We start from the raw sequence: 27280 nt of genomic DNA, 5'->3' as shown, positions 1-27280 counted from the left end.
CCCAGGACTTTTACTTGTAGTGGAGTAATTTCACAGTGTGGTATTAGTACTTTTAGGATCTGAATATTTTTTCCACCATATGGCCTCTTCTAACACATTTGTTAGTGGATAAGTGCTATTTAAACAGTTTTACGCCTCCTAGTGGAGGGCCAGTGGATGTTGTCAGTCATTCAGCTAGTCTGTCCATTCATTCCACAGAGCAGTTTATTTGGACAATGACTGTCCACCTTGTCATTGTTTTCCCCCTTACCTTTTTATTTTTATTTTTTACCACTGCCACATGCAGAATAATGCCACTCTCCTAGTAAGATTTAAGTTAATGAAAATTTAGAATTTTTGCTCAAAAAATATAAAATCTAATGATCACATTGTGTGAAATTTGCAAATCATATTTATGCTCCCAAAGGATTTTAATGGATTTATTTACACCATTTTTTTCTTGCTTATAATAATCAAGTAGGTCTCTTACAGTGCTCATTTTGGTTCTTTTCATACATAACATATGGAGAAAAAAATAAAGCTATGGTAATCTTACAGTCCTGATTTGCAGAGGTTTACTTTGGTACTAGGAAATAATAATTTATTCCATATTCCAGCCCTACAATTAACATGCAAATATCACATTTGTTCTTCACTGAATTAATAGTCATTAATACTAAACAATAATAGATATTTTAATAATGAATAATATTTTGATTGAAGTAATATTAAATAATCTAGAGTGACTAATGATGAATATCATCTCTGCTGTAACATTTTCATCACAGTAAAACCATTGTGCTATTAATGGAGTTAAGCGATACAGTTTTGCAGATTGATTTAAGGTTAATTCTCAATAAATTTCATAAATAGGACAGTGGTAATTAAATAATAGTGTAATAACAGTAACAGTGAGGTGAGCGATACTGTAGTTTAGCAGACCCCTTGGCACCACCCAGTGTGTAGAGAAAATTAGAAGCACACCAAAAAACTTTCAAAATAAGTCATGATTTTATTTTCAGCTTCATGCATGAAAAACATAAAACCACTGTGTAGAGGCAGTAACGGAGAGGTATTCACATCTACACGGCCTGTCATCAATTATGAAGAAGGGTTGGTTCTGGGTTACAGTTTTCTTATGATGACTGTGTAGAAATTGTAGTAATGGAAAGAAAAACATTGCAAAAATGGCATTTTTATTTTACGTTTACAAATGAGCTAAGATCAGACACTTTGATATGATTCATATTTTGGGCTCTTATGTGTCATCAGCATCTTCTGTCATCCAGTAATTACATCATGTACTTGAAAAAGCCAATCCAAAATAATATCACATAATATAAACGCGACAGAAGGAAGTCATAGTGATTTCAAAAACCAAGAATAGCAACAGCAGTCAACTCATAATACGAAATATGCAAAGTGGATTAAAATAGCAAACACATCATTGCGAATTACACCATAGCCCACAATCTCATTAAAAGGGAAGGAAGTGCTCCCACACCAGAAATGATTCTTAATATAACATGTTTTGAAGCAAGCCAGGAAGTACAAATTCAACATTTACATTAACGCATTGCTCTATTTTATACCCGACTGTAACGCTCCCACATTTGTTACGGAATTAAAAATATTTTCCCTTACAAAGTTATTATGTAACCTCTTCACAGTAGTCAAGTTTGCTTTTAAATCACTCAGGTGAATGACAGCTTAACATAAGAAAAACCTTAACTACTTTCACTCAAGCTAAAAATAAAGAACTCTGAGCCAAAATATAGCCCCCCTCAAAAAAAACGAATGACATAAGACAATACGTCATCTATATTGCACTACACAATATCAAGAATATTATTTGTATGAAACAAAGTAAAAAGAGAAAGGAAAGCGGGCTGACAGAGGTGGTTAGGAACAGCTCAGTGGTTTTCACTCTTGAACTTTAGTTGTATTTTTTCATTAAAAGTGGTATGGAGTAGTAGGGGGCAGTCTTACAACATTCGTATTAATACCTGTAGATAACGATAGGGTTAAAGTGCATTATATCTGAAACTACCGCTTCCAGTAATTTAATTATTGAGGAGTGACAGTGTAAACACGATGGGAATGTCTACCATTAACGTGAATGTTAAATTATTATATTTTGTTGGCACCAGGGTGAACAATGACAACAAACCTTGAGACATTTCCTTCAGAAATGCTGGCTCTGCCTGTTTGACAAGAACCAAACAGTGATAGCTGGTAGAAGGAAGGAAAGTGGTTGGGAATTAAAGAATGGATGAGCCACAGACTAGTTAAAGAAAAGTTATCTCTGTCCTAGGGCTAAACGAGTTGGAATAAAATCTAATTGCGATTATTTTTTGGCTGGTATTGCAATTGGGATATGATTCACAGTATTGGAGGGGATTATCATTTCATTACTATAATTTTTGTGATTTTTGAAGGGATCTTGATTCATAATTTGACACTAATTATGCACATCCTGTGATTTTGATACTGCAATTTTGATACATTTCCAATTCATTGTTCAGCCCTACCCTGTACAATACTCAGAGATTTCCTTCGTGGAAGTCATCCCAGTTCTCCCTGTGAGACCCTCAGTCACAGCAGTATCTGACGTCTGGCTTTCTTGCTTGCTTTATTGGTAGACCTGCACATGTCCATGCAAGGAGGTGGTGTTCCCTCCACAGTCCACATACTGGTACATCTCCTGGGAGACCTGCTCCGCGTGGCCGAAGTACGATGTGGTCACAGTCACCCTGGAAAACAGGCGCAGAGTCAACTACCGTGCATCAGATAATGAGGTAAGCCAAGGACAGACAGATGGTCCCTTCTACATCCTGCAACTGTGTGGAGAATGTGGATCAGAAACTACCCTTCTTTCACAGATTACGATTTGAGTTTCAGATGATTACAAACATTTCTCTGGGGCAAAATTTTTTGGTTGACTTGAATTTAAATGAGTAGATCTCAAGAACCACAGAGCAAAGTGAATTTTATTTGTAAAGCGCAATATCACACCTCACCAAACTGCCTCAAAGTGCTTTACAATCTAAAGCATGCAACACCCTCTGACCTTTGACCCCTGATTCAGATAAGGAAAAACCCTGGGGGAAATCATAATCTTGAAAGCTCTGCTGGCTTGTTAACTATGGAAGCCCATTTCTACCAATGTGATGAAAAAGAGAAACACTCCTGTTAGTCTTTATAATGAGAAACATTTTCAAAATAATAAGAAATGTTCTCAAAGTAATAAGTCAACATATTAAAATAATGAGGTAGTATCTTTTGAGAAAGTTTGTCATTATTTGAAGATACAACCCCAATCCCAAAAAAGCTAGATATATCATTGCTTTGAGATATTTACTCATTATTTTTGACATACTTAGCCATTGTTTTGAGATAGGTATGTCATAGTTATGGTAAAGTTTCTCATTTTTATCATACTAAATCGTTATTTTCAGTCGTTTCAAGTTTTTTCCCCCCTTTACTGGCAGAAATGGGCTACAGTAGAGGAGGGATTCCTAAAACATTAACAGCTTTTTATAATTATCGTGAGATTCAGAAGGTCAGCAGGCTTGTTATCTACATTATTTTGTTTGTTGTATGTGAGCATGTTGAGCTCAGCATGGGTAGTTTGAACTTGGAAGGTCATGTTTGCCAACTAGTTGCATGCCGCTTTAAGAGAATGTATTGCAGAGCAGGGGTCATTCAAAAGAAAAATAATTATTGACAATTCCTCCTGCTTTTGCATATCCAAATTTATGTTATAGTTGTGTTGCTTTCTGATTTCCTGGTAGAGCTAGCAGTTTGACTCATCCTCACAAGATTGTCTAGACACAGACAAAAGCACAGTTTTATGGGAAAATAAACACTATTGTTGAATGCATTAAACTGAAGCCTCACAAGTGGTCTTAAGAGACTTTGTGGTCCGGATATAAAACCACTGAAGTGCACGAGTTGGCGTTTCACTATTAGCGGCTTATTTCTTTTGTATCCATTTTCACTTGGGTTCTGTCTTATGTTACTTGGCTAGAAAGACGCTGTTATTTGGCTGTGACCACAGAGGATTAAGTCGGCTAATAAAGATTATTTCTGCCTGGGACAAATGTTTTCTCTGCTAAATATACAATCAGCTTGAATGTCAGTGCTGACGTGGAAATGAGCAAGGCACCCAAAGGTCCGTTATCTCCTGTTGGACTTTGTGGTTTCTGGGCAGCGCTTCAGTGTGTGTGGGTGAAACTGTGTGGTTGTGGAGGACAGAGTTGTTGAGTATATCACATAAAAGTAAAACATTAGAATGTGTGATTTTGAGATGAAATATGTTTTAAAACATTGCAAGCCGTACTTACTGCATCATGACCACTATGTTGTGGACTTTAATCGTCGGCAAGGTGCAGTAGTCACTGGAAGAAAAGAAGTGCTTTGTGATTTAAAATGATCCAAGTTTAAACAAGACGTTTGTATAACTTGTTGCAAGATACTTACAACATATAACTCATCTCATCAGCAATGGTGGTAGGGACTGTGTAGTCAATCTGCAATAAACATAATTTATAAAACACTCAGTGAGACAATAACAAAATGCACATTTATGCCTGTTACAACAAATACTTATATAATTTGTTACGGTTCTCTGTTTAATCAGTGGCCACTGGTCTAACAGTGAACACTGGTACCAAGATTTGTCATATGATAAGACTTACTTTGAAGCAATAAGGCTTTATTGCTGCTTAAAATATTTGTTTGAAGTGTGGAGTTTTGCAGAAACATTGTTATTATTTTTGAGCAATCACATGACAAGTCTGAGTTATAAGGTGTGTGTTGTGATTGTGGGTGTAACAATGAGCAGTTGTGTAGGCTGTGCATTATAATCTGTAACCTATAACAATGAACAGATAGACCATGAATTTGTAACTCTGTAGAGTCCTTTGAGGGTCGCTACCTTTATGTGTGTGTGTGTGTGTGTGTGTGTGTGTGTGTGTGTGTGTGTGTGTGTGTGTGTGTGTGTGTGTGTGTGTGTGTGTGTGTGTGTGTGTTTCTACCTACCTGCCGTTCATCCAGCGGCATGATCACAGAGCTGTTGTTAAACTTGGCCTTGCCGATCACCGTCTTGGAGAACTGCACTTGGGCTGTGATGTTGGTCACAGATACGGTGTAGTAGTTGTTATTGGTGATGTTCAGAGTGCTCTGGATGGAGGAAGACAAAAGGTGTTTGATTCTTCAAATAGATGCTTGATGAAAAAGCTCCCGTGTTGACTTTTTAACACTTTAAACCTGCATTTATTGAATTTCTGGCCATTTTGGGGGCTTTGGAACCAGATAACAGTTATTACTGGATTTTAAGTTGATATGGTGAACTTGTCAGCCTTAGTTAGCAAACAGCTGCCTATTTAACAGACATAGGGCAATGGATGCAAATCTCATATTCACTATCATTTTGGACCGTTTTTTCCCCAACAATTCTTAAGGAGAATATCCGTCTTTTTAGCTGCTAAATGCTCCAAAGTATTCACCAGCTAACTTTTACTTTCTGCATGTTATGGTTAAACACCAAATGGTAGTTTTGTTATTGCTGAAACAGCTTCCTGCTGCAGCTGTTCTGATGAGAGCAGTGAGTGTGAGCTAATATAGTACATTTACAGGCCAGAAAACCAACACAATTAGAGCTAAAAACTCATGTTATGGCTACACAATCTTACTGTGACGTTGAGATAGACAGTCCGTTTGTCCAGGTCATAGGAGACGTAGGCGGACTTTACTCCCACATAGGAGACATCAATGGAGCGAGGAAATAAGAAGAACACAGCCAAGCCAGACAGCAGCAGGCAAAGGGCCACTGATATCGTGACATACAGCTTTCTGCAGAGAAAGAAAAGAGAAGTGACACCCCGAAACCAGCTGAAGACTTCAAAGTCTATCGTGCTACTGTGTGATCATTGAGTTGCATCATGCAGACAGCTAACATGGTTCAGCTGTGAAAAGAACACTAAGTGCAGACTTACGTCCTGCTCGGCCTGAGCCTTTGGTCGCTGTATGGAATCAGAGCCACAAGCTGATTCTCTTGTCCTGTTGAATAATTCACAGAAAGGAAAGAAAAGCTGCGTCATTTTTCTGTTGGAATAAATAAGGAACATGTTGTAAGATTTGCACTGTGCAATACTATAATGCAACTCCTGAGAAGAATCTCAAAGTTGACTGTTTCCCATTTGAATTTAGCTGATGATGATTTGATTTAATCCAACGAAAAAAACAGCTGTTAGTTTCTTGACTATAGTTAGACGTGTATGCTACAGAGTGCAATGACATAACAATTTTAACCAGATTCCTGCTTTGTCACACTTTTGCAGCAGCAGAAAAGAAAGTAGCCCTCTGATCTATAATAAGTGTCCTGTTCTAGATTATACAAACAAGAATAAGAGCATCAATGTTTCAGAAAACGTCTTGACAAAACCCTGTAATATTCTGGTGCTGAGCTCATTAAAAATGGAAAGGGATTTCTAATTGTCAACTTTGTCTCTGAAGCTTGGAAAAGAAGCCAACATGACCTATTCATTTAGTCTCTCTCTTGATTTTTCCTGTACGTTTTTATAGTTAAGGCCTGAAGGTTTCTTGTGAGTGAGTCGGACATATGTCCTGATTTTCCGTCCTGTCCAGTCCTGTTACTGTGTTGATGTTGTTTTAATAGTGTATAGTCTTGGGGCGATGCAATCATTTTCTTCAAATTTACATGTAAAAACTGACCTATTGTTATTATAATTCCCATCCCACCCACTCCAAATGACTTTTATTTCTGTTCTGTCCCAGTCACGTGATGAATTGTGAAATTAACTCCCATCCCACGGAAATCCCACAGGAATCCAGAAAAGATGTCAGCCTCTAATAGATGTATTATCTTCTTCTATAACTAATTCGTTTTTAAATGTACAACTTAACCTGACTTCAAGTGGTGCTAGAAATGCATCATCACAGGCCCTAATATCCCTCAGTAGTTCCCCTTTTTGCCACAATAATTAGTAGAGGTTTGTAACCTTGTACAATAGAAACCTCACCACATCTGACATGCAAATAACTTTAAGGGCGTTTTCACACCTGAAAGTCCGAACCAAGGTCCGTGTTCTGTTACATTGTATACATTTGGTCCGGTTGGTTTTGGTTTCACACTGCAAAAGGAATAACGAACTTTACAAGACAATTCTACTGGACACGTCATCTCCCTGTGTACTTCCGCAGCTCGTTTTGTTTTGGTTACGCTGTGTTGTGAGGCCGGCCGGCATCTGACATCAGTGTTACTTCCTTAACGTGTTTACACAAAATGAATCCAGCGAGCCACCTTTTACTCCATTTGAGTCCTTCTCCCATGCGTTATGCATCCGTTGTGCACACAATTAAATGTTTGTCCTTGGTCTTGTGTTACCTTGCCGTTGATTAGTGATTGTGCTCACCTGCTGAGGCGCGCCGCGGAGCAACGCACACGCCGTCGCGCGCATGCAGCAGCACGGCCGCTGTCACACACACACACGCAGCTGCACCTCCAGGCAGATCGCCGCAACAAATACTTTTGCTGGTCTTTTGCTACCAGCAGCACCAGCTTAATGAGCAATACGTGAGAGTGTTTGGTATTCGCAAGATGAGCCTCCTCATCATGAAAAACTGTATCGCCGTCGACAGGAGAGGAGGAGAAAACGGCTCGCAATCCTGCGAGTTATGGCAAAGTAAAAAAAAAACTTCCTGTCATTGATACGAAGGTCCGAACTATAAAAAAAAGTTGTTCACACTGCAAAAGGTTCGGACCTTGGTTCGTTTGGTCCGGACCGAGACCACCTCTTTAGGTCGCCTTAGGTACCTTTCACACCTGGAATTTAGGTTCGGATCAAACTGAAAAGTCCTAATGTCCGGACCAAACGAGATAGGTGTGAAAGCGCCCTAAAACAGCAGAGAGTGACTTTCTGTATTCTTAGGTTTTGGTCCTTACATTTCTTACTCGTTTAGGTTAATAAGTTATTTCTGTGCTCTAGTCAGAGTTAAGCAACACTTGAATCATAATGTGATGACTGGGTGGTTGTTTGCTTATATTTTGCCAGCAAAGTCAGTCACATGTGATCAACCCTAACCCAACCCACACGATCATGATGAAGCAGATTAGCAGATGTTTTTTTATTGTTACTTATTATGTTATTAGTGTTTAATGTTATCAAGGAGTACTTTCATTTGAAACTATACTTTTGCAGGGTTTAAGGCTACTACTCTTCTAACAGTCTACTCATCAATATATTATATGGGTAGTTGAGTAATGAGTGTTTCTGTATTGAAAGTTTTACCTCGTGGTATTCTGCCAGTGCCCTGACATGTCGGGCAAGTGACGCTGTCCCGTCCAGTGAACTCCACGTAGGGGAACTGTGACACGTCCCCATTCTTTCCATCCTCCTCGCCGTCTCTGTACTCCCCGGAAGCCGTCAGCGCGTCCTGACTCTCGTCTTTAGGGTTGGCCAAGTGTGAATGGAACTTGCCCATGGCTGCAGCTATCTGTACGCAAACACAAAAGACGGCATGAGCAGGGAGGGACTGCCATGTAGGTACGGCAGGATGTGCTGACTAACCACATGCCACATAGCTGCCTGAATGTGAAGTTGGACCTGGACAGATTCCAGGAATCCCTTTCCAGGAGAACAGACTTCAACTGGTGCACTGTCCGTGAAGAAAATCTCTTGTAATTCTGTTGGGACTTTGGTGGTGCTGCTCAATAGAGACTAGACTTTGACCTTTGCCCAGTGTTTGTTTACATACATTCTCTATACAGTGCTATCAGTTTGTCCTAATACTTGTGTGGTGTCCTTCTAAAATAATCATGACATCACTATAGTTTTGCATTCTTTTATACAGTAACACTCAAATAATGTTTTATGTTCCTAAGAGCTGCTGCTCAATATGTTAGACAAATTGTGTTAATTAACTGATTCTAAAATTATCTTTTTTGGAGAATGACCTGTTGGTCTCTGGTATCACTACAACCTCCATCTTTATATAGTTAGGGTTTATTAAATGAGAACAGACCTTGTGTTTTTTTTCTCCTAAATGTAGCTGCTGTATGACATTTAAAAAAATTGAAAATCTTTTACTGCAGTACTTAGTATAGATTCTTTTTTTAGTGTGGTATTGCTGTATCCCTTTTTCACCACTGGTAGTACTGAATCATAAATGGTTCTAGTACAAAAGTTTTAGTACCCAATAATACTTAACATACAAAAAGTAAAAGTACTCATTACCCAGAATGGCCCAATTCAGAAAAACCCTCTTATTATTGATTCAGAATAATTAAGGCCTTAATGTTGCAGTTGTTTTTACTATTGCAGAGTAACTTGTGATCAATATATTGATATATTGACATCAATATATTATTATATTTTCCAAAAATAATACATCATTATTTAGTAAAAGTTGTTGTTATGCAGTATGGCCCCACTCAGATTGTGTGTGTATATATATTCAAAATATAGTCTATTTTTGGATTATTATTATTATTATTGTAAGTAGCATTTAATCTTGTCATGGCGGGGCTCATTTTAAATTTAAAAATCTTGACCTGAGAAGTAAGTGGTAAGTAACTCATGCTGTCAGCTAAAATTAATGGAGTAAAAAGTGCATTACTTGCCTCTAAAATGATGTGGGGTTCAAGTATAAACCAGTGGTGGAAGAAGTATTCAGATCATTTACTTAAGTAAAAGTACTAATACCACACACTGAAATTACTCCACTACAAGTAAAAGTCCTGCATTTAAACCCTTACTTAAATAAAAGTACAAAAGCATCAGCATCAAAATGTACTTAAAGTATCAAAGGTACTAGATTTGCAGAATAACCTCACTCAGATTGTTTTATACATTATAAATATATTATTGGATTATTATTAGGGCTGCAACTAACGATTGTTTTTATAATCAATTAATCTGTTGATTATTTAAACGATTAATCGATTAGTTGTTTGGTCAATAAAATGTTGAAAAATATCAATCAGTGTTTCCCAAACCACAAGATGACGTCCTCAAGTCTCTTGTTTTGTCCACAAACCAAAGAGATATTCAGTTTATTATCATAAAGGAACAAAGAAACCAGAAATATTCACATTGAAGAATATGGACTTATTGTCTTTTTAAAAACTGCTCTAACCAATTATTCGATTATCAACATAGTTGACGATTAATTTAATAATCGATTATTGTTCAGTTAATTGAATAATTGTTGCAGCTCTAGTTATTATTATTATTATTATTGATGCATTTATGTAAGCAGCGTTTTACTGTTGTTCAGGTAGGGCTAATTTTAACTACATAATATACTGTTATGAGGTTTAATGTCTAATCACTTTAAATAATCATGTTTTCATGTTAAATCTTAACCTAAAACGTAACTAATGATGACAGCTCAATGTAGTGGAGTAAAAGTACAGTATTTTATTTGTATTCAAATATAAAGTTACATAAAATGGAAACCTCAAAATTGTACTTAAGTATAGTACTTGAGTCAATGTCCATCACTGGTACAAAGTTATATAAACTGGAAATACTCAAGTAACATACAATAACCTCTGTAGAGTGCTTGCGTAAATGTACTTAGTTACATTCCACCGCTGGTACTCCAGTTAGTTACTCTCTAGCCCCGTTAGGCCACAGCTAGCTGGGCATCGCCACAACAATACGCAAAATATAGCGTGATCTCGGCACATTGGTCTGTTTTGCAGGCTAACGTTAGGCCACCGCCGCATTAGATGATAAGTGCTAGCATCACATTGTGTAAGAGGTGCAGATAATAATAAATACAGATGCACCGACAGAGCGCAGACTGTTGCTCAGAGACGAGGTCAGGATGTCTGATCCAACACAGGCCGCCATGCTCAACCGTTGAGCCTCAGCCAGGAACACAACGTACCGGCCGGAGAAAAACGCCCGTTATGCCTTCACTGTTACAACAAAAGCTATATTTCGTCATTTAAATATTGTTTAAACACAGCTAGCACAAAATTATTGCATGTCGTGGCGTATTTTTTAGACATTTAAATAACTAAACGTACGACTCAACGGTTTCTTTGTTGGACAATCCGCGCCGCATCGTTACGTCACCATAATCGTTACATATCCCCCTGGCACTAAACTACATGTTATTTTATTTAGCTAACCCCCTTACCTGTTTTTGTGTTTTACTTGTTTGACATTCGTTGTATCGTCGCGGTTTGTTGTGGTTCACTCCACACCAGTGCAGAATAAAGCCGACGGGCACGCCTCCCTGCTCTCCCCATTGGACAGGCTCATGATGGGGATACGGTTTCACCAGGCGGACCGTACCACAACAACACAGGTGGACGTTTACCCACTGTCAGTGCTGGAACAAGTCTTTACTGTCATAAATAATACTATCACCACACTATAAAACACTAGTTCACAAGCAAAAGCCCTGAAATCAAAACGTCACTTAATTAAAGGTATAAAAGTATTATCCTACTCACTTGTGCAGTACAATGTTCCCTGTCAGTGTTAGGCAGGGCAAGGCTAGTTTATTTATATAGCAACAACACAATTCAAAGTGCTTTACATGAAACAAGAAGAGCAACAAGAGAAAAATGCTTATATTATGACTGCATTCATATGTAGGCTATGTTTCAGAATCAGAAATACTTTATTGATCCTGGGGAATTGCTTTTGTTACAGCTGCTGCTGTATAAGAAATAGAAATGGAAAGTATGTAAATACTATATATAAAGCCTTTACTAGGGCTGGGCGATATGGACAAAAAGTCATATCCCGATATATTTAAGCTGAATATCGATATACGATATATATCCAGATATTTTTATTGAGAGCAATCAAAGTCAAAGCCAACTATGACATTTCACAAGTAGTTTTATTGAAACTTTATATGAGAAAAGAATAACAAACATTACAAAAGAACTAAATATGACAAACCTTAGTAAGGGCAGCATTTATATATAAAGCAGCTTGCCTTCCATATCACATTTAAAAATATATTGATATATCTTTTATATCAATATATCGCCCAGCCCTAGTCTTTACTCTAATAAAAAATACTAATACTACACTGTAAAAACACTATATTACAAGTAAAAGTCATTGCAAAAGTCTGTAAGTGTTATTGTACAGAAAAATGTTCTCCTGATGTTTGTTTTTATTAGGCATGGCAAGTTTATTGATATAGCAAGAAGATAGGGACAGGCTTATGTAGGGGGATATATCTTTTTCTATTGTGCGGACCTCGTTGTGCAGTAAAATATTTCCTGTCAGTGTTTTACTGTTATACATGATGTTTCTGGATTAGGCAAGACAAAGCAAGGATAGTTTATTTATATAGCAACAAGAAAATTCAAAGTGTTTACAGAAAACAATAAGACATAAGAGCATCAACCAGAAATGCTTAATGATTCATATTATGACTGCATTCATGTGTAAGCTATTTGCATTTTAGTGCTGTGGATAGTTTAAAGTGATGCGTATTATAACTACCACTACTTAATCCTTCAGTTTGACCTTTTAGTCACCAAATCTCGAGACACATGGTATACATACATAGAAGGTCAATTGTTAATTGAATTGGTTTAAAAAGTAAAATATTTTCCCCTGAGATGTAGTGAAGTAGAAGTATAAAGTTGCATGAAATAGAAATATTCAAGTAAAGTACATGCACCTGAAAATTGGTACTTAAGTATAGTATTGGGTAAATGTACTTATAAACTTTTCACCACTGATGATGGAAGAAGTATTCAGATTCTTTACTTTAATTTAAGGCAAGTTTATTTATACAGTAACAAGACAATTCAAAGTGTAAAATAATTAGAGCATCAAGAGAAAATGCATAATGATCAATGTAATGATAGAAAAACTTGAGTAAAGAACAAGCACCTCGAATGTACACTTAAGTATAGCATTTAATAAATGTACTTTTTTTATTTCATTACTGATGTATGTTCATTTAATCAGAATGTAAATATTGTAGTGAGTCTAACACTAATACTACCTAACAACTTTGGTAGTTGAATAAGCATAATATTTTAGCAGGTTTTTTTAAATATTTGTTATGTAAAAAATGTATTTGCAAAGTAACTAAAGTTTTTCAAATAAATTAAGTGATATAATAGTGAAATATTTGCCTCTGAAATGCAGTGAAGTTGAGGAATTAGATATCTCAAAGTATACAGTATGTGGATAACTGAGTTTCAGCTCTGTGAAATACCATTATCGCCATATGAGTCACGAAATGACACGAGTCATATGTGCCAAATTTAATGGACTTTATCACTGTAGATAAAACACACATAAAAGACTCTGTAAACACTGTAAACATGTCACAGGGCATTTAAGGTGACACAAATAACCATAAAATGCAATTAGGTCACTGTGAATGCACTATTATGTTTCAAAGGCCCACTGAGATAATGCACAATCATGTGCTTATAGGGAAGCCAGTCGACCTTAACTGAAATCATCATCATTAAAAAACATTTATCCTGTTTTTGCAAAAAGTAAATACTACATTCAAACAAACCAAGACTGAGAAATGGTGCCATTGAATTCAGACATTGTTGTACACATATTGTTTTTTTTTTTTATCAGCACCAGCGGCAAAATGCATCACTAATAATTCAAAAAAACCAAACAAACAGAAAATAGAGCTTTACTCCCGAGATAAGAAATCAAATTTAGATGTTGATCTCAATCCCATTAGCTCACAAATTAAATTTCAAAGCAACCAGAAACATAAACAAGACAAAACATTTGATATTCAGTGTACTATCAAAACAGTATGACATCCAAAATTAGACAGGCGTCACAGGCAGTGGCTGGAAACTCTGTCCCACAGAGAGCACACAGCGTCCTGGGTGCCACACTTCCTGGAAAATGTTGTCAGCTGACAAAAAAAGATGCCAGAGAAGTTTCTGCTGTGAGCAAGTTTTGCCACAATCGGCACCATTGTCGCACTTAATCAGCTAGAATTCATCACATTATTCCATTAGGCTTCTTAAAACAGCTGTATCCCAGTGGAGTCAGCATCTCAGAATAATAGAAAACAGATGGAGACACTCAGAGAATATTTGAGCATAGCTTTACTGTTGTGAGTCCATATATGTGAGGAGCAGTGTATTTTTCCCATGCACAAATCTATACAAGACTTTATTTAATGGTGCTAATTTAAAGGGTTTATTCATTATTTGAGGGAGTTGAACTATACACTGCAAAAAAGGTGTGTCTAAAAACAGATAAAATCACTAAATCTGAGGGAAATTATCTTGCTGCATGGACAGATAATTCCACTTGACAAGATAAAGATGAATTAAGATTATTAAATCTAGAAATAATCATGTTGAACACTTAAAATAAGAAATTAACTCTTAAAACAAGATAAATTAAAGCTTCAAGCAGCGATGAACTGGCCTGAGCAGAGTGCACTGCAAATTATTTGTTTCTTACCAAGATAAAAAAACTTTAGATTTAAAACTGTTAGATAATGTATCTTGTTTTAAGAATAATTTCTTATTTTAAGCGTTCAACATGCTTATTTCTAGATTTAACAATCTTAATTTAATAAATCTTGTCAAGTGAAATTATCTATCCATGCAGCAAGATCATTTCCCTCAGATTTAGTGATTTTATCTGTTTTTAGACACATCTTTTTTGCAGTGAGCACACTTTTAGAAAATAGGACATGACACTTATTATACAAATTTAAAAACACAACATGCAAAAACTTAACAAAGTTTTTTTTATGCTACCCTTGTTCAAAATACATTTAAAACTAATAACTCATGGAGCACAGACCTCCAACAAGGCCGTGCCTTATCCTGCAATGAAAACAAAAGTAAATGATTATTTGTTTATCCACCCTGTGATTTGGATTTACTCCAAAATGTGGGTTCCATGAAATGGGCCAAGTAGTTTTTCTTTAACCCTGCTGACAAACTAACTAATTAACTTACTAAATAAACTGAAAACATGACAATTACTTGAAATCTTTAACCACAAGTTCTTTAAACTGGAAAACTTTGTACATCTATTTCACAGACAGGGGCGTAGGAGGGACGAGTGGATCCAAAGTACTAAGAAGACTCCTGCACACCGCCTTAACTTGCAAGATGTTTATTTATTGCAACATTTTGAGTGCTAGACCTTCATCAGACGAAGTGTTGCAATAAAATGCATGTCTTGCAAGTAAGACAATGTAGAGGAGTCTTTTGATCCACCTTATATTCTTTTAAAATGAACCCAAATGAAAGTATGAAAGCCTTAAATGTAACTCCAGTAGGCATCAAAGAACAGACAACAGAATCCACTGTGTTTCTTCATTTAACTTCTTGAGTGATTCCCTGGCAGTGTGTGGATGTGCTTTCCATGAGCCAGATGATGGCAGTGTGCTGCCATGTTTGAATGCATGACTCAGCAGCACTCAGGCGGTGAATCCGTGAAAACAACTTAACGTCCATGAGCAAACATCAAATTATAGTGATAATAATAGATTTATTTTAATCCATTTAATCTCTGTGTGATTCCAGAGGAACCACTTTGAATAATGCACAGCTTGGCAAGGTGATGGAAAAGTACACTTTGAAAACAGCTAATAGAGATACTACTCTGTGTTGCATCTGCACAAAATATGCTGAAAACTGACCTGGGCTAAGTTAGTATTTGCAAAAATCAATTAGTGTTTGTTTTGAGCACCAGAGAGATCTGCGTTAATGATTTAGAACAATAGAGATTTTCAGTTTTTGTCCTGTGGTTGTTTAACTCGGTGACACTTCATTGATTCATTGCACTGTGCTGTGAGCAGAAACCATCTGGTAAAAATGTGCTAAAAATAAATAGCAAATGCAGTTTGACACAGGATGGCTTTAACAATGACCTACTTGGCATTGCCAACAAGTTTGTCATAACGCCAGTGCTAAATGACAGAAATCAGCATCAACAGTGGCTCTGAATATCCCCTTAAATAGGGATTTGCTACTTAAGAGAAAATATGTTTTTTAATAATGTGCATTCGCAGCATTTTTTTTTTATGTTTCATGAACCTTCTAGACTGTGAATTCCCCTGAGTTGCACCATAATTAAATTATGAATGTCCTGCATGAAATAACACTAACTTGGTGTTGAACCTGGAGGACCATAAAATGTATCCTCGAAAAGATTTAAAATGCAGATTTGCTGAGTTTGGGATCAGGATACTTCCTCTTCTCTTATTAACTGGGTTGGAAATTACCACCAGCTATGTATCAGTAGGTGGTGGCGGGTTTGTCAACTCACCAGCCGCTTTGGCAGGAAACCAGCCATTGTTCAGAGCTCCAGTTCCAGAGCATCTAAAGGAGGCCATCACAGCAGTTTGTTCCCTCTGATCTGAAGCATTGTGGGAAAAGTTGCCCTGCTCATTTTGTTACAAACTGCGTTCCAAGCATGTGTATCTCATGGCTTTCAGACGCCAGTATTTCTCACCTTAAAGCTATGAATGTTTTGATTGTTTCTTGCAGTTAGTTTGCATCACATTGTGACTCCTAACAAACTGCAGTTAGCTTGGGAGCAAGCTGAGGCATCACAGTGAGGAGATTTGATCTGCCAAATAATCTAACCCAAGGAGGAAATGTGCTGTCAAAATGCTTGTTATAAATGCGCGGTGCGGATAGTCTGTCTTCCCTAATCTCAGAATCCTCCCCTGTCACTGGGACTCTCAGCACCAATACAGTCCTTGTAGTACACAGAGAGGACTAATTCATTTCGAATCACCGTGAGGCATATGAAAACACCTCAGCACTAGTCTGAGGAGGCAGGTTAAAAGTGGCAGCTCTGGTCCGGTCTGCTGTGTGAGGAAGCTGCCTGTGTGTCCCCGATAAGAGGGAGTGAGTGGTGAGGACACGTCAGCCTACTTCAGGTGTCAGCACTTCAAACCAGAAGCAGGGCTTCAGAGGGAATGTGTAAAACTCCATATTGCAGAGGTGAAGTGGAGGATATTCGGAGTTTGTAGTATTTGATGTCTGGTGTCAACTTGTTCTTAACCTAAAAAAAAGAAAAAAAGAAAAAGGAAAATGAATCCTTGGAGTCAGAGCGGTGGCTCGATGGATTTCCACTGAAAGCTTTCTGCCACTGTTTTCTTTCTTCGTGGTGTGGCTCAGCAGAAGCATGCACTTTATTTTTAATTGACAAGCCTCTTGTGGTGTATTACAGCAATTTACTGCATTGCAGTGTAAAGCCACTTGAGTTATTAGGCATGATCAGAGGCTGTTCCATTTAATGGGTAATTACTGAGCATAATTTAGAGGTGTGTACATATCAGTCCCAGTCATAAGCTGTTGGAAGGCTGATAAACTGAGTGAAAATAAACAGCAATGACTGAGCTCTTCAACTCTTTTTCACTTAACAAGCCCTTAAGTCTATTACGTTTCACTTGTTCTTAATTACTAATAACTGGTCAATCTTTTCTGATAATACTAATAATCTTAAATAAAATAATAATCAATGTGTAGTGACAGTCTAAAGTCGTTCATCATGGGTGTTTTTCTGAGTTCAAACATACAGCCAGAGTTTAAGCATCCCAATAATTATCATAAAGTGGGATTACCCGACACAGAATCTTGCTGGTATGAAATGGATTCTCAGTGGGAAAGCCACGCACCCAATAGAGAGCACTTATAAAAAGCTGCAGCATGGAAAAATGGCATATTGAAGAAAATTTAACAGGGATTCATCATGGTCTGACCCAGCAGTGGAAGGATTTATTTTGCACAGGACTCACCACACATTTTGCGAAAGCAAGGATTAGAGAAAAGGATAAAAAAAAAAAGAAAAAATCGTCCGTGCGACAGTGCATAATGTTGGATTCTACTAAATATGTAGAACAAATTAAATCCTAAATTTGCAAATGAGGGAGGTTTGCTGCTAAGTAAATGAAATTAGCAGAAATCATGATAAGAGTAGCTTCAGTTTTTTGAGTTTTGAGGAATTTCACAGCTTCTTTTTTTTCCTATTACATTTCATGATGACATCAAATACAGGCACACGTCTGTGAAGAAATGGTTCCAGGGCTAATTTAACAAAATTGAAAGTACTTTTTTTTATGAGACTACATTCAAACAGATGTTTGCTGCCTTCAATTTGTTTCAGTGTGGCACAGTTTATGCTTTTGTTTTTTTAGCGATTGCGTATCATCAAAAGGAAGAAGTTCCTTTCTTTTGACATAAAAAATCAGTAATTACATGGTCGCTCAGATAACAAGAGCTTGAAGAACTCTGTTTCTTTTTTAAATAAGAGAAGCCATTCTTTCCTTATTTCCCTGAATATTTTCCTTCTTGGGAAAAACAAAACAAAACATGAAAAGACATTGTAGATGCAGCAGAAATGAATCAGAGGGATGCGATCCAGCCGGCTACTGTAGGCTTCCAGGCATTTAACCAACACTCATCACTGGCAGTAGTGTCACACTTTGGGGACCGGATGGAGCCCAGCAGGGAGTCTGTCAAATAATTCCAAGCAGATCTACCATGCTTGGGCAGTTTACAGTATCCTTTTAGTTGTTGTTGTCTCGTGTAGCTGACCCATGATTCAACTCTGGCCAGCTCAGCCAGCAGCATTCACATCTGTCCCTCTCTGGCAAGGATCACACAAAAACATTCTCCTTACACCCACTGCTGGGTTTGGCTTCAGCTGCACATTTGTGGTCGGCCTTTTAGCGCCACATTTTGACATGTAGATCATAAGCAAGAGGCAGATAACTTCTTGGACCATGCATGTATGATAAAGACTGGCTGCCCACTTTCACTGTCTTAAGACTTTTTAAAAATCAAAAAGTGAATCTTGAAATGGTTGGATGCCTGCCAGAGTGGCTGGTTGATGCACATACCACATTCTCTTAAAATTTGCCAGGATTTTTTTTTTCTCTGGAGGCTGATGGTTATTTTCCACCCCACTTATAAAGCATGTCATCTTTGAGCACCGTGCAGCATTTCTGATTAACTCCTGCTGGAATCCAATCTGATGCTCTATTTTAAACACTCTGGCAAGAAATAAAATATCAGAGGATTTGACAAAAGATCATAGAGATAAAGAAGGCGTAGATAGATGGAGTATTCAAGTATATTTTCATGTCTGCAAGATAAGTATTTAGTCTGGATGTACGGCCATAATGTGATATAAGAAATAGTGTACAGAGTTATTTTATATAGTGGATAAGCACTTAGAAGTTAGTGGATGGTGCAGCGGCCAACATTTGACACAATTTTCTGCCTTTAGACAGTTTTTCAGAACACTTGGAAGCTTTCCGATCACTTTCCTGTCTTCTTAAATTCTCAGAGGTTTGCAGACTGGTGGTCTAATTGGGTTCCCAGACAGGTCAAGGTCAATTACCTAGGCAATCAATCTGGCTGTGGAGTTTCAGGAGCTACACTTACCGCTGGAAGAGTTATACAGGAAACTTTTAACTCCAATGCTTCTATTAACCTAGACATTTTGGAGAAACTCATAATGAGCACACAAAGTTTGTGCCGTGTGAGAAAACTAGCTGAATATATGGCATCCAAGAAAGTTATTTGCTTGCTAAAATGATGCCAGTAGAGGAAATAAGGATGCCATGTACTGTCATTAGCCCAAATGTTGGCAAAGTAGAGAAGCAGATGCCTTAGCAAAACACTCAGTCAACAACTATTGTACAATAGATAAACTTAGAGAAAAAGAAACTTGTGTTTTCTGCTGCCTGTCATTAGTCTATACAGCTAAATAATAACTCAAACATTAACTATTTGTTTGCAGTGTAAATATATTTAATAAACAAATCATGATGTTGTTGACAGTTCATACAGTCCCTATTAATGCTCAATAAAAGGCTCTTTATTCTGTTTGAGAGGCTTTTCTGGTGTTAGCATAGAAAATGGGATGTGGCAGTCTGCAGTTACGCTAATCTCCTTGATCACCTTTTACTTTAACAAATTGCAGCTCAATCAGGGAACAGGAGAGGACAGGACAGGGACAGAACAGGACAGGACAGGATTGATGCAGAGCCGACAGGGTGATGGTCGCTCATATTTGGCAAAGCTTGATCCAAAGAGGTTCTTGGTTGCTAGGACATTCACAATGTGTATGACAGATGCTGTAGAGGTCAAAGGAGGCCCCAGTTGTCCTTCCCTCCAAGATATAGTTCATTTACAATATAGCCTTGTTCTTGTCATCTGTTGTAACCTGGTTTTTAGCTGTTACCAGCAGCTCTATAGCTTGAGTGTTTACCCTATAGCAGGCTGAAATCTGCTAAAGAGGTCAAGTGTTTGTTTGCCTGTGTGTATGTGAATGCATGGATGCATGGATGCTTGCGGGTATGTTGTCGCAGCTATTGTGTTTTTTAACCTCATGTATAGAAGAAACCCTAACATATGGGGCTATAATATAGAATACAAAGCAAGAGTGTTTCTGGAAAAAAACAATTATCTTTGGATCTACTCTATGGAATCGGGGTTAACCAGGTTCCCAAAGTGATTTGTAGAATATTGCATGTAAAGTTCAAAATTAGAAAGTATTTTTATGGCAGCAGTTAGTTGGGATGAAAACTAAGATCAATACTGCCGCCATGGGTACTGTGAGATAAAAAAATATTTTGACTGTTTAACTAAAACTGCAAGTGACATCTGTTTAAATAAGTCTGTTTGTACTTTTGATGTTAGATTTCTGTCTGGTATTTCATTCACTCCTCTTGATCTCTTCATGTAGCATGCAGTCAGGGATCATTTCAAACCCTATTCTTTTTGCAAGAACAAGCTTGAAAAGATTGGAGGGTATGGGCTTAACAGAGCCATTTTTAAGGGAAAAGATCATATTCTTCAACCTGGCTCTTAATCTTGTGGTGACTATGGGTCATGCTTACTTTATCTAGATAACCTAATAACTCAGAAGCATATCACATGAGCTGCAACTCCAGCCTACACGTCATACCGCTGTCTTCACTTGTTTTCTGCCCTATCTAATAAAGACAAAATGCCAAATAAACAATCTTTAAGAAAAAAAAATAATAGTAAAATAAACTTTGTACTTGCAATCTCTGTTATAAAGATTAAGAAAATCAAATTCTGGCAAGACAACATTTACCAGGACAAGCAGCTCTGGCCTCCTTAAAGCTTTCCAAACTCAATTTAACAGAAATTATCCTGCTTGTCTCTGAGTCAGACAGAGAGTAAACAAATCATTCATCCCCTTTCTGAGTTTTTCTCAGAAAAATTCAAATCTCAGCCACTGTTGTTGAAAAGAAAATAGCTGAGTAGATGGGTATGTGCACTGACAGTTAAATGTTAGTTGGTCATTAGATGTGATAAACAAGATGGTGGCTTGCTAACCCCCAAAGTGAAACCGAAAGGGTGTTTTTCTTCTTTTCAGGGTAACTTAGAGCTGTGCCCAACACAGATAAGAACACAGTAAGGTAACACATTTGGAAAGACATTCTGAATTTGAGCTAAAAATGGTTATTTCAGTGTAATCAAGACTTTGTGAGTCCCTGTCCATTGGGAGAAGTTGGTTCTGTTGTGTTTATTTATAGCCTCAGAGACCTAGACAGGAGAGAGGACACTCAAGGTGAAATACTTTTTGAGTCTTGGTCAATATTCAAACTTTTTGAATTGTATTTTAATGTACTTCTATTGTTTTATGTAAAGCACTTACTTGAATTCTCCTGTTGCTCCCTGGATTTAATTGTTTTTAATTACATGGCATCTACTTCTGGGGGAAGGGAAAGCTTTATGAGGCCACAACAGAGGCAATGAGTGCAAAGTTAGCATCACTCATTGTCAGAATCATCACATTCATGAGGAGAAAACCCAGTTTGAAAATAGCAGAATTGACCTTTAACAAGATTTCGAGCCAGTTAATAAAATACGTTCTAAACAGGTTATCTAGCGTCAAAAATGAGTGAAACCAGATTGGTCAAACCAGCTGATTGATTTAAACCAATTCCCTGATACAGGCCACAGAATGTATTGTACCACTGGCTTCTTGCTTGTGCCTTGTCCTCCATTAATCAGAGGTTAAAAAAAGAGTGCATGTGGGTTGGGGGTAATTATTGACCAACATCCCCATCAACCCCCCACAGATGTATCGGGGTCATTATGTGCTTTGAGCCGAGAAAAATATCCTCTATTAAAATTATGAAAATGTCCTAAATTGCAGTGATGAGGTTGTTTTTTTTCCACCAAGGCAAAGCTTAATTTAAGTGTCACACATGCACAAAACTTGTAACCTTGTGTGTGAGCGCGGGGACTAAGGGCTGTCTCCACTCTCATTTTTGTTTAAGTCGAAGCTAAGAAGCATGGCAACGGCACACTGAGGAGTTAATGAGCTTTACATACAAACACAGACACGCATGCACGCTGAGACACACAGACTGAAGCCGAGGAACATGCACGCACAGGAAAAGTATATACTCTCAATAAAACACCCGCCCACGCACACACATGCACATTCTTGCCTGTCAAATCATATTAACATCAGGTCAGGCTGCTTTTTTTGAGCTTGTTGCTATGGCAGCAGTGGGAGAAAAATGGCCGTCTATGTATGGGCCGTTCCCGCAGACGTCTCCAACAACAACAGGGCTGCAGCAGTAAGATTGGTGTAACTACTGGAGATTGCTCCCCTCTGCCGTGCTTAATGTAATATAAGAGTGTGACTCAAAAATGCACGACAAGCTGAAGTGCTGTTGATACGAAATGAGTGCGATTTGTCACCGTAAAAAGGGTCAAAACCTCTCAGGCCTACACATCTATCCATTAACAGTTTTGTGAAAGCTCTAGATTAAAGTTTAGTCTTTTATTATTTCTCAATGGGATTATCACAGTGATGTCTTTATGATGTTGAATTGTCTCAAGGGTGAAGTTGAAGTAAATGAATCATATCCCAATTCCCTTTCCTTTAGCTGATTGCGTTGTTAATAAGAAATGTGCTAATTAAAGCAACTTATTTAAATAGTTTGAATTAAAATCTGATGCCTCTATAACATGTTTATATCTATGATCTGGCAGGAATAATTTAACAGTAGTAGTATGCATGCTAATTTGCTATTTTAACATATTTATACATATCTCTATTAACTTCAAATGTATTTCTATTTTTAATTTTTTTTAATTTTGTCTCTTCTTGCACAGATTTCTAGTTACGTCTAATTTATTTCTATATTTCCAATTTCCATATTTCTATTTTTATTTCTATTTGTCATTATCTCTATTTACTTCATTTTTTATATATATATATATATATTTATATATATATATATATTTATTTATATTTGTACATATCTCTATTTACTTCAAATATATTTCTGTATTTCAATATTTCTATTTTAATTTCTATTTGTACATATCTCTAGTTACTTCAAATATATTTCTGTATTTCAATATTTCAATTTTTATTTCTATTTTTTACAGATCTATATTTACTTTAAATGTATTTCAATATTTCTTTTTTTATTTCTATTTGTAATTATCTCTATTTACTCCAAATTTTTTTCTATATTTCTATATTTCTATTTTTATTTCTATTTGTACACATCTCTATTTACTTCAAATGTATTTCTATATTTCTGTCTTATTTCTTTTTGCACACATTTCTATTTGCTTCAAATATATTTCTATATTTCCATATTTCTTTTTTATTTCTATTTGTAACTATCTGTATTTGCATAATTTACCCCCCTGTAATTCAATTTTTGTATTTTATTTCTATTTGTACACATCTCTATTTACTTAAAATGTATTTCTATATTTCTGTTTTATTTCTTTTTGCACAAATTTCTATTTGCTTCAAATATATTTCTATATTTCCATATTTCTATTTTAGTTTCTATTTGAAAATATCTGTGTTTACCTCAAAGGTATTTCTATTTTTCATTATTTCTATTTTATTTCATTTTGTACATATCTCTATTTACTTAAGACTTGTTGCATTTGTATTTTATGTTGTTGTTGTTGTTTATTAAGTATAATGTGTTTTTGTATCTTTATTTTATTAACATACTTACTTATTTCTATTTCTAACAAAAGCAATTTCCCTTCGGGGATCAATTCAGTGATTCTGGTTCTGAATTTCTTCACTTTTGGTCCCAGTCAAATCCAAATAGTTGTTGTGTGTTAACTTTCTAATGCCACACGTATAGTCTTGTATCTAAATATACCCTCAGGGATCCTTGAGTCGAATTGCATTTGCTTCATTTGGCATATGTCTGAATTTGGATTATCTATATGGGTCAAATTTTGCCAATAATTTTATAAACAAAGTCATGATGCCAGTTTCGTTGAGAGCTGCATCGTGCCAAGACTTTTTGTCCTACCCTGGAAGCACATGTTGTTTACAGCAAGGGGAGTTTTATCAGAGTCAGAAATGGAAATCCATTTTAATCAAGTACAATTAACACATATTGTGCACTTCCTGTGGGCAGGATCCCGCAGATAGTGTTAAATCCCAGGTAGCTGTGCTGTGCTGTACTTCTGCCAATTTTCAGCACTCCTCCTCCACGGTTGTCACCCTGTATTTTATGTTATTCACAATAGGTGTGATCCTGACTGCGATGCAGGAGCTTTGCTATCAGCAGCCAGGAAGGTGCTGTGTATGCTTGCATGACGCGGAGGCACAGATCGACATGTGGCATGTGGGTCAAGTTTTTTTATTTCCTGTATTTGCAGTGGCTTGGCAGAGTGGCCAGTAAAAAAAGCAGCCTTATCTGACCTCATTCCGCTTCAGCCCCTTTTTGGTTGCTTCTGATAATGACACTGACCCATATTTGCTGTGACTATTCACGGATGGTTTTGTTTAGGACACAAACAAGTTTGTTTGTTTCCAAAATGAAATGTTTTATCTAAATGTGTCCAGAGGAAACTAAATGAGATTGGGGGAAAAACAGCGCCCATGCATACAAACAGGTTTGAGGGAAAATGTGATGAGAATGTTGCAATTATCCGCCAATTTCTAATGAATGATTATGTTTTAGTCTTTAAACTTATGACACAAATATTATAAAACATTTTGTCTTTAAGTAACTCCTTACTCACAAATTAATTGATTTAATTTTAGTCAACATAGGCCTTAAAAATGGTAACTGTGAGATTACTTTAGGATACAGTTTTTCTCAGTTGCTTTGGTGCATTTCTCACATCAATATTAACATTTGCACAACAGTTAGTTCAACCTCCACAACATTTAGTCATTTGTGCTCATCATAGTAGCAGTTTCTTATTCCTTTGAATTTACAAATGCTTTTGGACAGTCATCAAGTGCTTTCATACAACTCTCTGCTGTTTTATAACATTATCATTGATTATGTCATGTCAGTCAAAATTAACTATACATTCCATATAAAACTAATAGTCCTCATTTCATTGCTTGAGTCATAACATACAAAAATGTTGAACTAGTTGTCAAAATCTGTCAAGCTAATTTTATACATTTTATACATAAAGAAATCTTTCTTTTTTTTACTGAAAATGTCTCCTAAATTGAACAATTTCTCTCAGGTGAAGCTCAGCTTTCACTGATGAGAAGGGTTGTGTGAAGCATTAGTTGATACCAATGATAAGCCACTTCTCTACAATCACTCAGAGCTGAATCCCATAAACCCATAACAATATATATGAACCAAGCAGGACATAGTGTGGACCATTTCTACAACACTGTCACACTGGACTGTCACAGCTCTACCCAAAGGGACTTTATGTTTGTTGTAAATAAGGCTGTTTTTTTCTTTTGCACAATGCTGTAAACAATATGCAGTAAAAATGTGAAACATACATATTCAGTGTGTTGTACTCAGTTACCTCACTAAATACAGTAATGTGTAACTTTACTGTAGTTTTCAAATAGCTGTGTAAATAGTATATAGTGCTGTTTTGAGCATTTTCAGGTAGCATCACCAAGATCTGATTTTTCTGCAATGAAAGCATTTCCAGAGTAAACTGTCATAATGAAAACATGACAGAGACATTTGACTATCTTGTTCATAAACATGGTGTCAGGACTTTTCATCTTGATGTCACTGACACTTTCATTGACATGAATACTTGCTTTGAGGAATGAGCTATCCATTTTGAGCAAGTGACACGCTTTTACAGGTTATCAACTAGGTTTTGCAGTTTGTACTAATTGTTTTGAGAAATGTATTAACTGTTGTGCAAATGTAAATAGTGATGTGAGAAATGCACCAAAGCAACTGAGAAAAACTGTATATGAACTAAATCATGGGTAAAAACGAAAGATTATTGTTGTCACACCTAATCCCCCAGTACCTATATTTAATTTTTGTGAAAGTATTTGTGGGATTTGTAGATGTATTTGTGGATGTATTTTATTTTATTTATCTATTTATTTTAAGCCTCCTGTGGACAGGTGTTGTTTACCGTTTCACTAAGCAGAGTGCATCTGCTCCCTGTGCATAAATGTATGCCACAGTTCTGATGCTACAGTACTGTAATGTCAATATAAATTATAAATAAATTAAATAAACAACAAATATGATTACAGGTTGCCTACAAAAAACATATTCAACCATTTTTTTGATTTATGAACCTTTTACCTCATTTACATAATTTTATTTAGCTGTATATTGATTTTATAAGCACTTTTTCCACATGATTACCTACAAAAACAACATCATAATAGCAGAAACGTTAGCTTGATATGCTCAAGCTTGTTCTTCTAGAACAGCTTGTTAGGCTAACGAACTTGAAAACACGGAAATTGATGTCAAGCTTTTGCAAATCATTTGACTAGTGAAATGGGAAAAACTTAACAGCTTGCAGGCTGTAATTTCGAGTGCAGGTAACTGTTGAAATTGATTAGATGTGCTTTGTGATTGTCAGAGACAGCAGCGTGCTTGATGGCACTTGATGTGGGTTTATTTTACACCCACTTGAAGCAATTTTGGAAGTGTCGCTAAATCTTGCTTGCAAATCAAACGTACTATATTGACACACGGGTTAAAAATCTTTAAAGTAATCAAATTAATTGCAAGAACATATCGCACCAACGTTTCATTAATTTTCCCTTAATTCTCTATTTCTAACACTGAGGTGTGTATCATGCAGTGAAAAACAACATGGAGCCATCAGATAAAACTGGGCTTAATCTTTCTTCTTTACATCGTATGCGTCATACAACGCCCCCCTCACACTTACATGCATGTCAACACACATCACATTTACACAGTGTAACTAACACATCTCATGTGTCTAATCAGTAACACTGAAGTTTCCTCTGCTTAATTGTTTTCTCTTGATTGCCACATGTTTTTTCCCTTTTTTGTTTATTTTTTC

At 36.6% G+C, this 27280-nt stretch overlaps 1 protein-coding gene across 1 annotated transcript; it reads right to left on the bottom strand.

Annotated features, from left to right (window-relative positions):
- Positions 1 to 971: 971 nt before the first annotated feature.
- Positions 972 to 11248, bottom strand: tmem106ba (transmembrane protein 106Ba). Its single transcript, XM_059338270.1, has 8 exons — positions 11155 to 11248; positions 8295 to 8499; positions 5979 to 6042; positions 5676 to 5835; positions 5023 to 5163; positions 4462 to 4511; positions 4326 to 4379; positions 972 to 2732 (listed from the first exon to the last, which is right to left on the bottom strand). Exons 2-8 carry the CDS (start codon positions 8485 to 8487, stop codon positions 2612 to 2614), a joined length of 783 nt encoding a protein of 260 aa, XP_059194253.1. The 5' UTR covers positions 8488 to 8499; positions 11155 to 11248; the 3' UTR covers positions 972 to 2611.
- Positions 11249 to 27280: the final 16032 nt, after the last annotated feature.

The sequence above is a fragment of the Centropristis striata genome, chromosome 8 (assembly GCF_030273125.1).
Source record: "Centropristis striata isolate RG_2023a ecotype Rhode Island chromosome 8, C.striata_1.0, whole genome shotgun sequence".
NCBI classification, from domain to species: Eukaryota; Metazoa; Chordata; class Actinopteri; order Perciformes; family Serranidae; genus Centropristis; species Centropristis striata.
The sequence above is the reverse complement of the archived record's forward strand: the minus strand, read 5'-3'. Positions and strand labels throughout refer to the sequence as shown.

Excerpts from the sequence above, each read along its gene's own strand:
- tmem106ba (XM_059338270.1), bottom strand. The coding sequence starts at position 8,487 with ATGGGCAAGTTCCATTCACACTTGGCCAACCCTAAAGACGAGAGTCAG. Across the intron at positions 5,836-5,978 it reads AGGCTCAGGCCGAGCAGGAC|AAAGCTGTATGTCACGATAT; the intron begins GTAAGTCTGCAC and ends CTTTCTCTGCAG. Across the intron at positions 4,380-4,461 it reads GATGAGATGAGTTATATGTT|TGACTACTGCACCTTGCCGA; the intron begins GTAAGTATCTTG and ends CTTTTCTTCCAG.